Source organism: Acanthaster planci, linkage group LG03 (genome assembly GCF_054643075.1).
Source record: "Acanthaster planci isolate LZ-2023a linkage group LG03, COTS_SCS, whole genome shotgun sequence".
In the NCBI taxonomy this organism is placed as follows: Eukaryota; Metazoa; Echinodermata; class Asteroidea; order Valvatida; family Acanthasteridae; genus Acanthaster; species Acanthaster planci.
Window position 1 is genome coordinate 21,834,617 of NC_141779.1, and position 16,710 is coordinate 21,851,326.

Below are 16,710 nucleotides of genomic sequence, written 5' to 3' on the forward strand. Positions count from 1 at the left end.
CGCGTGCATTTGTGTGCGAGAAATCTAGGAGAACAGGAATCTGGCCATACTAAGTATCTCCTCTTGTTATCAGAATCCCATAGTAAGAGCCCCCCCTCCCTTCTTCCTAACCAGATCGATCTGGTCATCTGCCTGTAAGACCCGACAAGGTAAACGTTTACTGCATGGTGAACACCATATAAGATTTCACCATTAGGGCGCTGGCAAAGTGCACCTCCATTTTGTAAATTGGATATTCCATCCTACTCCAAGGGCCGTTGATTCGAAGGGCTTCTTCTTCCCAAAGTTCATAGCACAGACACGCCAACACATTTTTACCCTTCAGTGCATTAGTCCATTGACAGGAGCAGAGTCCAGAATACTCCAACTGCTGGACAATGCGGACGTTTCACAACAGTGCGCCTCCAAGAGTTTGCAATGCGTAAATCGATCACAGTGCGTGAAATCTGTCGACCCAGTGCGTGTTTCGAAAGTGTCGACAGATTTCATGCTCTGTGATTGGTCAATGCTTTGCAAACTCTTGGAGGCACACTGTTGTGAATCGCCCACATTCAAGACTGTCAGCATGATCTGCTTTGCTCAGTCCAGATTTCAGCAAGTCACCCCTGTAAATATGCCGGGATGAACATGTTTACAAATAGCCTCTGGTTAAAGAAGAAAATCCTTGCTTCATGTACTGGGTACATGCAAGTTCTGTTGTACTGAAAAGATTCTGAGTGGCAGCTGCTAGTACTGGTGTCCATGCACCATAATTGTTAATTCTTGAACGCTACTGCTCATGTGCTTAGTTTTTCAAAACCTTGCTTCTCTCTACAATACCAAACTTTGCGAGGATGAAAGATGTGATTTAGTACAAAAGACATTGTGTTGGTGCTCCATCTTGGGCTCAATTTATCATCATAACTCCAGGGGTTTGGAACTGTCTCGAATCCTCCTACCGCTACATGTACATGACAGTTCATCAGTATGCAGCAACCAGTCAGCATATTCTTGGTACAGATGTTTCTTTCAAGGGACGTGAATTCCATCCTTGTGTTTTAAAGTGACTTAGCTTTAACTTCCTCAAACAATCCTGCAAAACAGTCCCCCCTCCGTTGTAGATTTGGAAAGATCCGGTAAGGACCAGTGTTGTTCAAATTTATCCCCAGGGGAAGTCACAACTCAGAAGTCATTTGCCAGCACTACATGTGTACTGTATTTTTTGATTGATTGCCACCCTAACACCTCTGTACTCTCACCTTACCTGGCATGTCACTAAATGAACGAGATAAAGTAGACGTACACAAACGTGGACATGTATATGGGTATTAGGTGTATTGTGGCTGTATAAGCACAGACAACTGTGTGTATTGGAGAAAGTTCTCCAACACTGTCATCTGTAAAAAGGAGTGTTGCACATGTGAGTCAAAGTGCATATATGTAGGCTGATACCGGTAAGTCATCAACTGAGACTTAATGCATGTGTCGGTACACGTATGGTGCGGTCACGTAAACATTGGTGTAAAATAAAACTTTGCAGTTTGTCCTCACTTGGCACATATTTGTTTGCAGCCTTTACGGAGCATTAACACAAGCATATTGACATAGATGAGTGTCGAGGCTGCAGCACAGTTGTACATGCATGAATACCAAAAGCACGGGTTCAGAGAAACAAGAACTTCCTTTGCTACGGAGTGGTTCTCTTGCTTACAGAATGTGTGCTGTGTGTACCACATGCACAAGTACATCATGGGGGCCTTTTTTTCCCTTTTTTTTTTTCCTCAGCAGAATCAGAGACAGCCTGCGTGAGGGTTTTGGGGTGTCTCCTTACACCCTGTGTAAAGGGGAGAGTCTGTGTGGATGTGTGCCGAGCGCCACCCGATGCGGTATATCTGGTTTCGATGAAGAGGGAGAGCGCCCAAACGTAATGAAGAAGAACTTAATTATGGGGGGAAAACGGTGCCCAAGTAATGCTAAATGCGAAAATGTGCGGTGCACACACGGAGACTTCGGATTGTTGTGTTTCGGACATTATGTGCGACAGATTATGTTGCTGCACAGCAAGTTTGAAGGAGACACGCTTTTAGGGAGTAGTGAATGTAATACAGAGTTACATGTACATCCTTGATATCCTATTACACAAATTTTCTTCGGTACCCGAAATTTAAAAAAAAAAAGTGCCAAAAATAAAATACCAAAAAAGAAGACAGACAAAATTTGGATGAATCCCATTGCTTCCTTCCTTAAACACTAAAATTATAACCCCAATATCTTGGGCATTTGAAACCTTTTCAAATTTGTATCAAAGTAATCACTGCCCAGTGCTGTAGTAGAGAAGAGCAGTTGTAGTAAACGACATGTACCTTGCTCATGAACATAAACTTCCCGATTACACGAGGTATCATACTATGTATGCATACCAGTCCTCGTGAACCTGTTCACAATGTGAGACGTTGAGATGCTGGTGGCAGCAGACGTAACGTTCCTTCTTCACAGTATTGCGCGTGTTCAGAACTACCTGTACACGTATGCCTGCTCAGAACAATGGGCGTATGCTCAGAACTGGTAAAAAAAAATCAGTAGGTGTATGTTTGCCGGCCACAAAGCGTCTCAAAGTCTCCCATTACATGTAGACACTTTGTACAGCTTCAACCTCAAAAGTGCAGAGTGTTTTATGAACCAATTCAATGCTGTTTTTGTGTTACACACAGTCCCTGTATATTGTACCGGGGCGGGTTATCAACTTGTAAATAAGTTTGGGAAGTTATCTCATTTCACTGAGCTTCAGGCTACTCAAGTGTACATGCAGGTGCTGAAATGATAATTTCCTTACTTTGTGTATAAAGGGAGAAAACTCATTATTTTTTTTCTGCAGCTGTAAAGGTACCGAACTTGTAAGCTGTAACTCACGTTGAAACATGTGGCAAGCATTGAACTTCTCATTAAAAACACTGTGCTCCGACTGCTTTTATGTACTGTGTATGTTAATGTTTATACATGTTCATACATACGTGTACATGTAGGTTACTGCAGTTGTCGTGATACATGTACATGTACATATAGGATTTGTGCTTTGCTAACAAAGTCCTGTATTCAAACCACAGTGCTGGGAATTAATTTATAGGCCTACATGTACATGTACTACATGTGCTGTACATTGCCCTGAAAGAAATTTCTTCTGAAGGTTGAATAGCCAACTGTGATCTACATGTACATGTACATGTAGGCTATATCACGGTAGAGAAATTTATGGATAGTGGCAATGCAATCCTACAGGTGTACATAAACCATGCATTAATACATACACAGGTGTCAGAGATCTTGGGCTTTAATTACGCACAGACCAAAATGATGGACAAAAATATACATGTACTGTGCATGCCGTACATGTATGTGCAGGTAGATTTTCAGCAAGCCACCTGGCTTTGAATTGCTGACGATCGCGTGCAAATTACATGCAGTTTCCCTGTCCCAACCCATTTCCTTTTGTCACCAAGCGTGGGAATGTGCGGCGATGGCTCACAGTTAAAATCAGGTCAGGCTGTCACACTGTGGTCATATCCCGGGCACAACTTCCTACATTATAGAATCCCTCAAGACCTCCAATTCTGAAAGATAAACATGCTCCGAATCTCCAAAACAAATCAGTGAATTCCATTCGTCAGTAACTGGGCCATCACCCCGGGATGGGATACATCCCTTCTTCACCAAACCTAGGAAATGGGGATTTTTTTGCAAATGTCATATTGCTGAACTCCTAATGCTGCCGTAATTGGGTTAGGGAGAGCCAAGGTGAGATACATGTGCATGACAGGATGTTTGGCCAACGTTTCCTTGTCGTGGTTGCTGTGAACAGATAGGAAGTGAAAGGACTGTCATGTTGAAGACCTTTCATTTTGGGGAGACAGAAAAAAACAAACCTTTAATTAGACCCAATTATTTTAGCTTTCTGGGTACATACATGTACATGTGTTTTAATATGCAAGGGGGGTGAAATGCCTTCAAATATAGAACATTGCTGTTAAATGCAGAATTTAAGGGTAGTGTATGTTAGCCATGTTTTACATACATGTATACATACATAGAACAGGGCTGTTTATAACAAATGTAATGATGGGTTTTCCACGTTCAAATGTACAGGTAGAACATAGCCGTTTGAATTCAAATGATTGTTCCCTGTCGATGAAGGATGTACAGACAGTATTTTCATCGTAAAATCATTGTATCTATAAAAGTTGGGTGTCTTGAAACTGTTTCCATGACCCTTACAATGTCCGTAAATCTGTTCAGGTCAAATTGTCTTAACCCTGACTCTGTGTGCCGGTCGTGGGGGGGGGGGAAATCTGCAATCTCCAACATCTTGTTCCTACATTTTTTCTACAAGGCTTTTTGGTATTGTGGACCCTCTTCCCCTCACCTCACAAAACTTTTGCTGCCCTGTTGGAGATCACCAGGGTTCTCGCAGTCACGGCAATTCCTGGGGAAAAAGTTGACCTGGAAAGTCATGGCAAATGAGTGGAAAATGGGATATTGTTGTATGATATTGTTGTTGTCAGAGGAAAAAGGTCATGGGAAGGTCATGGAAATCAAGAATGCAAGGGTTATTTTGATGGGCCATAGGCTGCTTTTTATGTGATGGCAGAAGAATGATAACATTACCAGGATATCAAACTTTTTCTGCTGCAAAATTGCATTAAATGTCATGGTAATTGTCACATCTTAGCCCTGTGGAATGTGGATGTGGCCTTATCCTCTTCACATTTTGCATGTACCGGTAAGTCAAGGAACTTAAACCTTACTCTCGTCACCTTTCAAGTTCACAGATTGAAAAGCCAAAGAGCCTTTCCCATGGTAGGGAAAGTGTAATAATTCTATGTACATGTACATGTACCAGGTAGTGTACATGTATATTGTCAAATTCATGCAATGGTGATAACATTGAAATTCTACACACCGTCTGGTGTCTAGAAGGAGTTGATGAGGGTGAAAAATAGGTTTTTGAGTAATTGATAGGGCACTGAATATCTTTCATTTGTCGTTCATGTTGCCAGAAGGGGCTACATGTACCTCATTCTAACGGAATTAACCACTTGACGCTGGATGATGTGCAAACGCACATACAGTAATTTTCCTTATTTGTTCCTTGGAGGACGTGTACACTCGTTTCAGAATTCTTTTTTCATTTCCGCCGTTAACGTATTGACGCGTTGGAATTGCAAGGTTGAACAATTTGCAGGTAAAAACCCACCCCCAACAGCTTTTTTTGGGTAGAAAAATCTGACATTAACTGGCTTTCAAAGTAAAAAAGATGGAAGGTGGTTGTTCTTTATGTTTGCCCAGCATGAGGATGCTGGCCTATAATACTCATGTAACAAAAAATGCATAATTAGCATCCCACTGAAGTGCAGATGTACATGTACAGCAAAGAAGGCAGGTAGGATTGTGGCACATTATAGGCATGAAGAGTTTGGGGCAAGAAGATGTTAGTATCACATTAAAATGTAAATTACTTTTAAATGATAAGAGTTGAAAGTATGTGTAAATTCACACTTCACTTTTTAAACGTATTCAGCAATAGGAATGTCCCAAAAGCAACAAGGACCAAATGAGGGTAGCGTAAAGAAAATGGCCTACATACGTGTACATGTACAGTATTGTTTCCCTGAGGAGTACATTGGTACATTGCCAAAAATCTAAATTTGCATGTGTGGTGCGTGCAGAACGCTAGTTCATTGAACGGCTATTGGATTATTTGCCACTCTGTTGCCCGGGAGATCCTGCAATTTGCATTTTAAAAAAAGGTCAGAACTTGATTACTCCGAATCTGCACAGGCATCTGAATGTTGTGTTAACATTTTTATTGCCATCTCTATTGATTTACTTTCTTGCCCAGTTTTGGAAAACCAGTGGATTGTTCAGTGTACATGTATGTTAATGTGACAAGTTTCCTATATTCACAAGGGTTACACTAATCTTAACCCAGTCAGAAAACATCTGAACGATACCCACAAGTTGTCTGTAAATGTAAATATTTTAAGTGGAAGTTTACAATGTAGTTCTCTGCATTGATTCTTTGTTGATCCATATTTGATAAATTGGTTTTTTTGGTGAATTAATTTATTCAAACTGGTACATGTGCACTTGCAGCCAAATCATGTAAATTTGCGTATTCCCCACCACTACAGTTCTCTCAGACTGTGTCAAAAATGCATGTGCCATAACTTTGACAGGTGCGAGTTCCATATACGGACATTACTTATTTTCCCTTGCAGTGGTCTATAAGCCATCAGGAAGTGATAACATGCCCTAAAAGTCAAATTTAGCATCGAAAGTATTGAAGCATTTACTCAGAAAACACAATGTTTAGACCAGTCTCATAGGGTTGGTGCACAGGGTGCCAGTTAATGCCTGTGTATGGAACTCTTTCCCTTAAACATTTTAAGCAATCCAAAACAGAAAGTGCTTGTATTCTAAGCTACAAAAAGATATAGCCCATTACTACATGTAGAATGTTTCCTTCCATAATGTGTCTAACAATATTTTACAAAACTGTGTATGCTGGGCTTTAATAGCCTCATAAATTAATCTGTTTTGCTTTTCCCCCTTCATTTTTATTATACAGAAATCTAAAAGTTCTGCAAAAGCACTAAAGCAGACGATTCTGCAGTGTTTCAATTATCCACTGTTGCATGGGTCATGAGTTGCCAGACTCAGACAGATTGGCCTTGAATCTGAAGGACTGGCAGGTTGAATCGGAGCTCTGAAGACTGCCCTCTTTTGACAGGATACAAGCAAGCCACCCTTTAAAATAGTTGGTTGAGGTGAGACCTAAGCTGTGGGACAGAAACAGTTAAAGTTAGTCATGTGCCAATCTCAAAAACATGTTTCTGTAACACCTCCAATGATGAAACCTGCACTTTAATGAACTTGATTTACTACTTTTTAAGCGCCAAACGAACACAACTTAAGCTTTTGGGAAATTCTCAAATCAAAAGTAATAAAGCCGATAATCTTTTTGAACTTCTTTTTGAATCACTTTTTCTTAAGTGTACGTACATGTAGATTGGGAACCTTGACTAGTGCTTTTGTCTTGTTTCACTGTCAGGGTGATGTTTGGGTGGCCCTGTGCCAGCAACAATGTGCGACTCAAGCATGGATTCCATCGACCTAACAAGTAAGTGAATTGACCCCTCGTTCTTTTCTTTCTGAACCAGTAATTGATAAGTTTGGCACCTGTAACCACTTACATAAGAAACAACCAGCGGCATGCAGGAAAATCAAGTGTTTCACTTACGTGAACAGGAATAATAGGTTTTTCAAGACCACTCTGTGGTGGCACACAGAGGTAAACAGTTGAATGCTCTTGATGCTTTCACATGGTACCCACACACAAAAAATGCTACCAATTTGTGCACATTCAGATGAAAACTTGCTGATATTGCCATGCAATAGATGGATGCACTGTGACCCACTTGCTGTCATGGGTGGGGTTTGCACACCACCACCACCACCATTTTACATGTTCTTACATGGACATACCTGCCAACTGTGTGGAATAAAAACAGTAATCAAGCAAAATCATGTGATACATCAGATGTGCTTGCAATCAATGTGCACCGTATCACCCCCATAACTCTGATAAGTTCACCTGGTGTCAAATCAGAAGCACATCTACATGTGCATTACATTTACATATGTGAACATGTACATCTATCAGGAAATTTTCAACCATGTGATCAGAAAATGATAAAAACAAACTATGCTCAATCATGCACTCTGTGAACAACACTTCAGCCTTGATCACGCTGTTATCAGGTGGCGTGCTGAAAAAATTAGTGTACTTCCATATGTTTCATGTCATGAAGTCCTCTGTGGGACATATTGAAATCTCCTTGACAAATCGTACAAAAAGCATAGTGTTCTCCAACATTCGAAGAAGCAATCAATGGGTACTTGTTTGAGTATTCAGCCCAGAATTTCTGCAATATGCGTTGTTTGGCGGCGTTTTGATTACTTCTTCCTCAGCACACTGTCGGGATCTCGATCATGCTCATGCGAAGCTGCACACATGCACACTCGCGCCAGCACTTTGTGTATCTTCGGATCGAAAACACTGGGAACCGTTTTTTTTTTAAAGTAGCGGTTACTTCAGGTCACCAACGAAAGCTGGAAGCATTTCGTGTATCTTCGGATCCTCGGTTGAACTCAAACACTAGTGACCGTCATTTTGAGTGTGAAGTCGTAGGCCCGGGCACCAGTGATGTCATTAAGATCCCATAGGTCAACATTTTGCTCTAATATGTGCATGACCCACCCACGACCCGATCAAATTATGTTCAAATGAGACAACAAAAAGATGGAGAAATAATTGACTCACCACGCACTTCTGGTTTATAATTAAAATTCCTGTATTCAATCATCAAAGTAAACAGTTTTGCAGAAACAAGTGATAATGGTTGACGAATTCGTAATTCGTAAAGCAGCTTGTACATTCGTAATGATTCTGCCAAATTCGGAATGGTTAGCAGGTACTATGTATGCATGGGGTGTGCTGCTAGTCAGTGCCATTTTTTTGTTAGTAATACAGCACACGTACACGTACTTGCAATCTTTTGATAACTGTAACACAAGTGAGGTTGAATTGAAATATTAATATATTTTAAAGATTTAAATTGTATCAAATAAACAGCTTTAAGTATTTGATTCATCAGTACACTTGGTCTACGGTAATGTTGACTGAAAGTATTCCTGGAAAAGGACACTTAATCAGCTGTCAGTGTGTGTGTTCCAGCGCTGCCTTGTGAGTGTTTGAAATCAAGTCTGTCTTGATTTTCTTCCCATAGATGTTTTTCCACACTTCATCTTTTATCCCAGATACTTCACTGCTTAAATCGCCAAGAATACCTGTGTTTGTCTAATTCTGTGTTGGCTTCAACATCCACATCGGACATAAAGCCATTTTTATCAGAAGTCAAATATTATTTCACCGGTGTTACAAGTTCATGTTTATTCTTAAAAGATGGCCAAACTATTTTTTTTTTTTTAGAAAAGCATACATTTACTTCACAGTCATGTGTTTCGTGTACATGCATGATAAAGAACACTTCCCTTGGAACAGCCAAATTTTTATTTGTCGCTGTGTTTTTGCCTGTCTTATGAAAAAAAAGGAATGAATTGACTCGGAAACCTGTGTGTCAGGCTTGCATTGAAGCCAGGGACTTGTCGATTTGTCTTCATTGGCCACAGAGACAGCCCTCATGACTTGGCCCAGTTTTAGGTATGCTGGTTGATATGGTTCTTTCGCAAGGTGTCTGGCGACGATCAACATTCATGAGCCCGTGCCACCTCGCTCCGTTACCCTCAATCGCCAATGTGGAAAATGGCACCTGAGATCCTCTCTGAGCGCTGTGCTTGACATCAGATTGACAAGAGGGTTGGAAAACTTATCTGTGAAGTGATTCAGCACGCCCGGTTTTTGCATTTCCTCCAGTTCGTCACATTTTATCTCAAAGGATTAAAAGAATACGTCACCTTTGGACAAAGACTGTGCTTCACATGCGCATACATGCAATGTACTTGCATAATATTTGTAAGATACTGGTGTGTGCAAGATTCGGCATTGTACGAAAGCAGTAAATGTACATGTACAGTACATGGGTCATTCCATGAGGTTGGGGCACAATTTGTGACAGTGTCAATTGTTACATGGGTTCCGTAAAAATGAACAGCTATTTCCCTGCATGTGGATTCCAAATTGACATTGTTTTACATCTTGCAAGGCTGAATACAGAGGTGTGTGTTATTTTTACAGAGTAAATGACCTACTCTACAGGTCAGACAGGTGGTAAAAAGTTACCAAGGTAACAAGGACACCGTCACAAATTGTGCCCCAACCTCATGGAATGATCCATATACTGTAGTTTCTTGTGAGTTATGTAGCTTGAAAAGATCTTGGTTCGAAAAGGTGGTCTAAAAGGAGATTCACTTGGAGTAATGGTTTGTAGCCCCCCATCCCCTTTGAAATATTTTCCAGCTTGATGCAAGTTCTTAATCTCCATTCCATTGAAAAATGAAAAAAAAATTATAGCTACAAGTCTGTATGACAGTAATTGTTTATTCATCTTCAGAATTTGGCGCAAGGTTTGTGTTAAAGACCTATAACTACTGTGATGTGGGAAATGACAAAGGTAAAAATAAGAGGGGTTTGAAAAAATATCAGGATCCACGTCTCAGCAGTCAACAACTGTTTTGTTACCTGTATATGGTGCCAGCGTGTCAAATGAGAAAAAAATGAGTCCTGGACTTCTCTGCACCAAGATAGAATCATCTTGGGAGAGCGTATGATGACTGTGAGCTGTTCTGTTGGAGGAGAGATTGACGGGGTTGCAGAAATGCCCTGGCGCGACTTGCATGGCACGCCCTGCACATGGGACGTGCAGCACTGCTTACTGCACCGTTGTGACACACATGGTGACATTTGACGCTGCTTCCATTTTTACCAAGTCAACATGTGGCCATTTTGGACCAGTGAAGTTCTATGCTGTATTCATGGTGATACGGTAATCCAAGAAGCGTTAGCTATATTGCAAATGCATGTAGCCCAGGTGAAATGCTATCCACTTGAAGCTTAATCTACATGTACTGTACCTCTGCAGAACTTACATCATGCCTGCACTTTAATGTATTGCTTCTCATTTTGAAGGGTGAATAAAGTACAGTGACGCTTTATCAGGCTGCATGTCATCAGGGTTCGCGGAAATGCTGAATAAAAAGCTGCCTGTTTTTTGTTGTTTGTTTTACCATTGCGAGAGCCCTGGCCTTTAAGGCAAGGTGAAATAAAAATGCGAAAATATCATCAAAATGTGATTAGTGTTGTGTTGACTCATTTTCAGTGGGCCCACAATCGATAATGATTGATCTATCACACAGCCTCGGAAGGCACATCGGGCGCTCCACCCAACGCACCGGCTAGCAGAATTCTCAGGTTCCCGGCCAGATTGAATTTGTCCCTAGAAAATGGATGTGATGGTGTAATTCTTCACTGAATTGACAGAAAGGACCTTCACTGGCCAGGGTGTCAGGTGTCAGGATGGCGCAGGATTTGAAGTCAAGCCAGAGTAATTGATGAAAAACTCGCTTTTTTCATTCCATATCTCATCACGAAATTATGTTGATGTCCCTAGCAACCATAGCATACAACCCATGTGATTGACTTTTCACCATACTGTTTGCCGTGAGATGTCTCTTGTACTTTTTCCCAGAGGTTGTTCCAATTTTTAGTGTGCCACATAGCAAGGTATGCAGTACACGTCGCCTTTTCCCACTGTCATGTCCTGTATTGTACTGTTGCCTGTACGTTTACGTAGATGCACACACATATAGTTTCCACATGCACTGTGTACATGTACTGTGTACATATTCATGTACATGTACAATATTCTCTTTTCTTGTAGGCCAACTTGTATACTGTTTTCCCTTCATTGAGATTTTTGGGAGATGTTGATGTACTTACATTTATATTTTAGCAAGAAACACAGTTTGTCAGACTTGTTCACACCTTAAATGAAGAAGTTACCAAATTCTATTTTGAATTTTTTTTGTAAGAGTACATTTGCATATTGGCATAATACATGTTTATTTACAACAGACATCTTTAATCTGATTCTTCCTTCCATGGGTCCTACTTACATGTATGCCAAAATATGCCTTTACAATAGAAAACTCCCTCAGTTGTACTTGAGTGGTGGATCCCAAAATTGATGACTGTGTTTGTGCGTAAGTGCATGTACATGTACATGTACTGTGCACATCAGACCGTAAATGCCGAATTCATAAATAAAAGCATTCCTAAGAGATCATTCATTTGTCAGTGACATTGCCATGTACATCTATGTGTACGTGTAGATGTTTTTATGGCAGACATGTTCATGTTAAGACATGCTTGAGTGGTTGGGCTTTTCCTATCATTGGACATAATCCACCCTCTTTGGCAGAAGGATGGTAACAGATGCCTGCTTGAACTAAAACCTTAAGGCTGAAATTTGACTCAAAAAAGTGTTTGGATGTTTATCAATTTTCGATCTGCCCACGTATGTGCAAAGCCTGAGCTAGTTTTACTCCACATGATGAAGTACATGTGTACTTCTCACTTATCTGATATCTTCCAGGCGTGGGAGTAAATTTTCCCCAGAGAAATCTGGACCTCTAAAAACCAGTTGACCAAGAATTCAAAGAAATTAATGAGGGATTCTTGCTTGGGTACAACTTTACCTTGCCATTATTTCAGACTTGACATTGGGTAGGGAAGGTGCATTCAGTTCGAGATCCAATAGACTGATCTAGAATTTTTAATCAGTAGTGTGAAAAACCAGCCACCAGTTATTGCTTTCCTTATCCAGCCACAGAGGAGATGAACAGGCACAATCTGACCCCATGTTCCCTCTTATTTCGACCCACATGCCTTGGTCAAAAGAGCAGATTGTCACATTCATTTATGCACTGAGAATAAATTCTATAAATCTAAAAATTGGCATGCCTCTCTAGTAGAACTATTTAGAAATAGAGCTGGTTATTGGAGGGATTCCTTACTTCATTCATGTATTCACTCTTTTAGTCGTCTCCCTCCCCTGCATCCCCCCTCACCCTCCCCCCCAAAGCCCTGCATATGGATCTCCCAAAATATCCTGAAAAGCTTTTGCAGTCTGATAAAGAAAAAAAATATTAGGACTTCCTAATTGATGCTGATATCCCCTTGGGTCCCAGACTGAAAAGATACTGGCATTTGCCTCAGTTTGTGCCCATGAAAATTCTGAACAATAAACTCATTCAAATATCGCTTGTATACTCATTTCAGAGCTGGTTTTTCCTTCCGCCCCCCCCCCGAGATTTAATACATTTAGGCCACGGCTGTAGGACAATTGCTATAGAGGAAATACAGGTAGTGTGCATGCATGTATACAATATATTGTGGTACATGTACATGTACATAAGGATCATGATATCAGTCCACAGAGAGGACTCTAGGTTGCCAACCAGCTAAACATAATTCTCATTGTCAGATGAAATTTAGTGAGTGTCTTACTTCAAAGAAAACAGCGATCTATTTACATGTATCTGAGGTAATTGTACATGCACATGTGCTTGTGTTTTGTACTCCTGTACATAAATTAATACCACTCAGTAGAACTTGCATCATTGCAAAATGATCAGTAGAGTTGAAATTCAGCTCTTCAGTTGGTTTAAGTTGAAAAAGAAAGAGATACATGTAGAGAAAAAAGAAAAGGGGTTTGATGCAATTTATACTCGAACTCAGGCAATCCAAATTGGGACGGATGATCCTCAAGCCAGTCCACTTCCAGCTAAACATGGCATTCCTGGTTACATTGGCATTGATTGCCAATGTCAACATAGATGTACTCTGCGCATGCACAACAAATAATACGCGTTGTACATGCTCCTCACTCTCCCTGGTTGCTAGGCAACAGAGCGCCCCCTTTAGTTTATGCACAGATTTATTTGGAAAACAAGTACAATTTTATTGATATCTCTGAATTTTTTTTCTTTTTTTTTGCCGCTAAAAGGTACTGTATGACTGGGAAGAATATAACTTCTAAGGCATTCAGGCATTATCAAAAGTAACACTTTCTCGAGCAATCACGAAGACAAGACACAATTCTGTACCGGTATTTTCTTGAGTTGGGGACATTGCTCCGAATATGAGTCTCATTGATCTGTGCTTGCTCCCACGGGGACTTCAGTCTGAGACATGGGCTGAGTTTGCATTTGGACCGCCGCAGTCAGAAAGCCAGACAATCTGGTCTGAAACTAGTAATAAATTGGGCTGAGGCAATGACCTTCTGCTACATACAATACAGCTCAAATGTTGGTTCAAACCTTTTTCCACTTTGTTGAACATGCATATATGGTATATTGAATTGATTAATGGTTTTGCTGCTTTAAATGCGGAGGCACTGTGGAATCATGTATGAAGAAATGTCATATCATACACAAAGGACCGTCCAAACCAAGAACATACTGTACACGTGATGATGCAAGTAATGATGTATGTGTTGCAAATATGCCCTATTGATGTATGCAAGCATGTATGTTTCACACTATACATGTATGCAACACAAATTTTAATGCTCCAGCAGTTTCTACACCATTCTAGTTTTACCAGAGAAGAAGAAAAAGACCTCAAGTTTACATATCAAGCTACTAGCGGAATGTTGAGTGCCAATTACTGCATGTGTTGTACAAATAACAGCAGCAGAGGGGCAGTCATAAATCAGACGTTCGTGAACTTGGCTGTTTTGATCAGCACCAGAGCACCAACTGGGATATGAAGCTTTTTACCATTGGCACATTTTATTCAGCTAATGTGGTCAGAAGTCCGAGACCAGCCTCAAAACAAAATTTACAAAAAAAAAAAAAATTGTTCTTCACACTTTACAGGGTATTCATCAGTGTGAAAAGTGAGGGGGAAAATGTCACGGTTGTGGGCACCATTTGCTGCCAGTGGAACTGTCCTTTTTATAAGTCGTTGGCTTTATAGTTAGTGGCAGTTTGAAAAAGCTTGGAAAAAAGCCCCCCAAAATAGCTTCAAAAACATGTGCCTTGGAGAGACGGGTTCATTGTGTTCAACGCAAATGTACACACATGCAATGAAGGCGATACACAAATTTGAATGTTTGAGTATTGTACAGAGACACAGGTGCATAACAGAAGTGTCGTGTAACTGTTCTGCAGAAATACGCTGGTACAAGCATGTCATAAACACTTCCTTACATAGCTTTACAAATGTTCAAAATAATAAACTTATCTTTCATAACAGCAAGGCATGGGCCTTCTCACTGCACTTTCCCTGCCTCATCAGGAAAACATTTGAAAAATCCCAGTTACACTGTACTTCTGTCATTCAGAGAATAGAACCCATGACGTCCATTAACACAGGGTGTTTGTGCCAAGTAACAAAAAAAGGTTACACAAAACAAGTCAAGAGTCAGAATCGATGTACTGATGTGCCTTGATGGACCAGTATACAGTATGCGTACAGCCAGGTTCCCGTACGTGCACAGTAATGTAATGCCAGAGATCTAAAAATAGTTACCCCCACCCATTTATGGTCAGGAGGGAGCCAACTGCACAACATCCTGGGACTCATAAAAATGGTGGTTCCTTTTCCTCAAATTACATGTCCATATATGTGGTATTTTTATACTTATACTATTCTGCAGTGCCTTTTCCAAGTTTGTTTCTGTCCCAGTTTACTGAACCTTTTCATGCATGGTGTGTACGTGTACTGTATTTCAATTAGTCAGATTGCCACACATGTAAGTTGCATTGAGAAGTGCAGGTACATGGACATGTAGGTTCCTGCCACCTACATGTATGTATGTAGCTGGACGTATTTCTTTTCACATCAGGTTCATGCAGCCTGCTTGGCCTAGTTCTGTTTGACTCCTCTCTGCTTTGCAACCTTGGGGGCGAGGCCAGATTCGCCAGGTGGCCATTTATCTTGACAGTGATAATGAGCATGCCTTTACACTATTGGATATGTACCAGTACAGGATGTGCCCATGGTTCTAAGGTTAGGAAACACTTGTGCATACATTGTCACCGTTTTCACGAAGAGACACTTTGGCCCAGAAGCATGATTTTTTTTCAAATTTCTGTTCTTTCGGCAAAATTAAATAGATGCTATGCGATGCCTACAGCTTGGTGTAATCATTTCTTCCCAAATCTCCTGAAACAGCCAAGTCACGATGATCTACCCTGGGGCAAATTTCAACCAAATAGCATTTAGCATTTCCACGAAGTGGCAAATTTTTCTTCCATATATATATAGTATTAGCAATAAAGGGCAAATTCATGGGCAAACTCATTTTGCCATTTTCACAGAGAGACAAATTTTACTCTGGAAAGTTACATGTACACAAATTGACAATTTTGCAACTGACACATGCTATATCAAAACACAGGAGTTTGAACTGCCCGGGCTATAACATCTGGCCAATTACCGCTTCCTGGCATGCCCGGTATGTCCATAGCCAGAGCAGAGCGCATGTTCGCTACGCACCACCTGTTTTGCAACCATAAGCCCCCTTTGTACCCATGATCATTGCGGCAATTTTTCATTGGTAATCTGCATCCCTAAAATGTTGTGTATTGCAGTAAAGGAAGTTGAATATTCATGCCATCGTTGGTGCTTGGTATGATCCGACAACATCATCAAATGTAGTGTTTGCACAGTTGCTTTTATTAGGCTGTATACCCGAAGTGTTCATGTGCAGTTGTTACCCTTATCGAATGCTTTCTTCTGCACTTCTTTGGGAATAAATAGCTAAGCTGTTTGTAAGATTTTGAGTTTTATTTGAATCATTTTTATTATGGAATTTACACAAAAGGGTATTTTATGAGATCTCATGATCACTCCCTGTGATGGAACAGCGCATTTTGTTTTTTGTGAACTTAACTGTCCTGTAGTGTTCAACATGTTTTTGGCCAGTCTTAGCCAAACTCATACAAAGATTTTGAAAACTGATGTTTTGGAGTGACAAAATAAAATAACAAACATATGCATGGATAATGGAAAAGGGCATCAAAATCCTAAAAAAATATTCAAAAGACAAAAGTAAATCTAATTTAAATATTTTTTCTTTCTGCTTCCTGGTCACTGCGATAGGTTGTAGTTAATTCCAAAGAAAACACCACAAATTTTGTTACAATATT

General features: G+C 40.4%; 1 protein-coding gene across 3 annotated transcripts in view; it reads left to right on the plus strand.

The window, feature by feature from the left end:
• The window catches only part of LOC110990097 (oxysterols receptor LXR-alpha-like), a 134,160-nt gene that overhangs the window by 23,797 nt on the left and 93,653 nt on the right, over window positions 1-16,710 (plus strand). For 2 of the 3 annotated variants that reach the window (XM_022254947.2, XM_022254959.2), the window contains exons 2-3: window positions 6,602-6,800; window positions 7,085-7,153. In XM_022254947.2, coding sequence (XP_022110639.1) covers window positions 7,117-7,153 — 37 coding nt within the window. In that variant the 5' untranslated portion in view covers window positions 6,602-6,800; window positions 7,085-7,116. Of the gene's footprint in view, window positions 1-1,288; window positions 1,434-6,601; window positions 6,801-7,084; window positions 7,154-16,710 lie in introns of those variants that run through there. The other variant, XM_022254951.2, reaches the window with a different exon arrangement.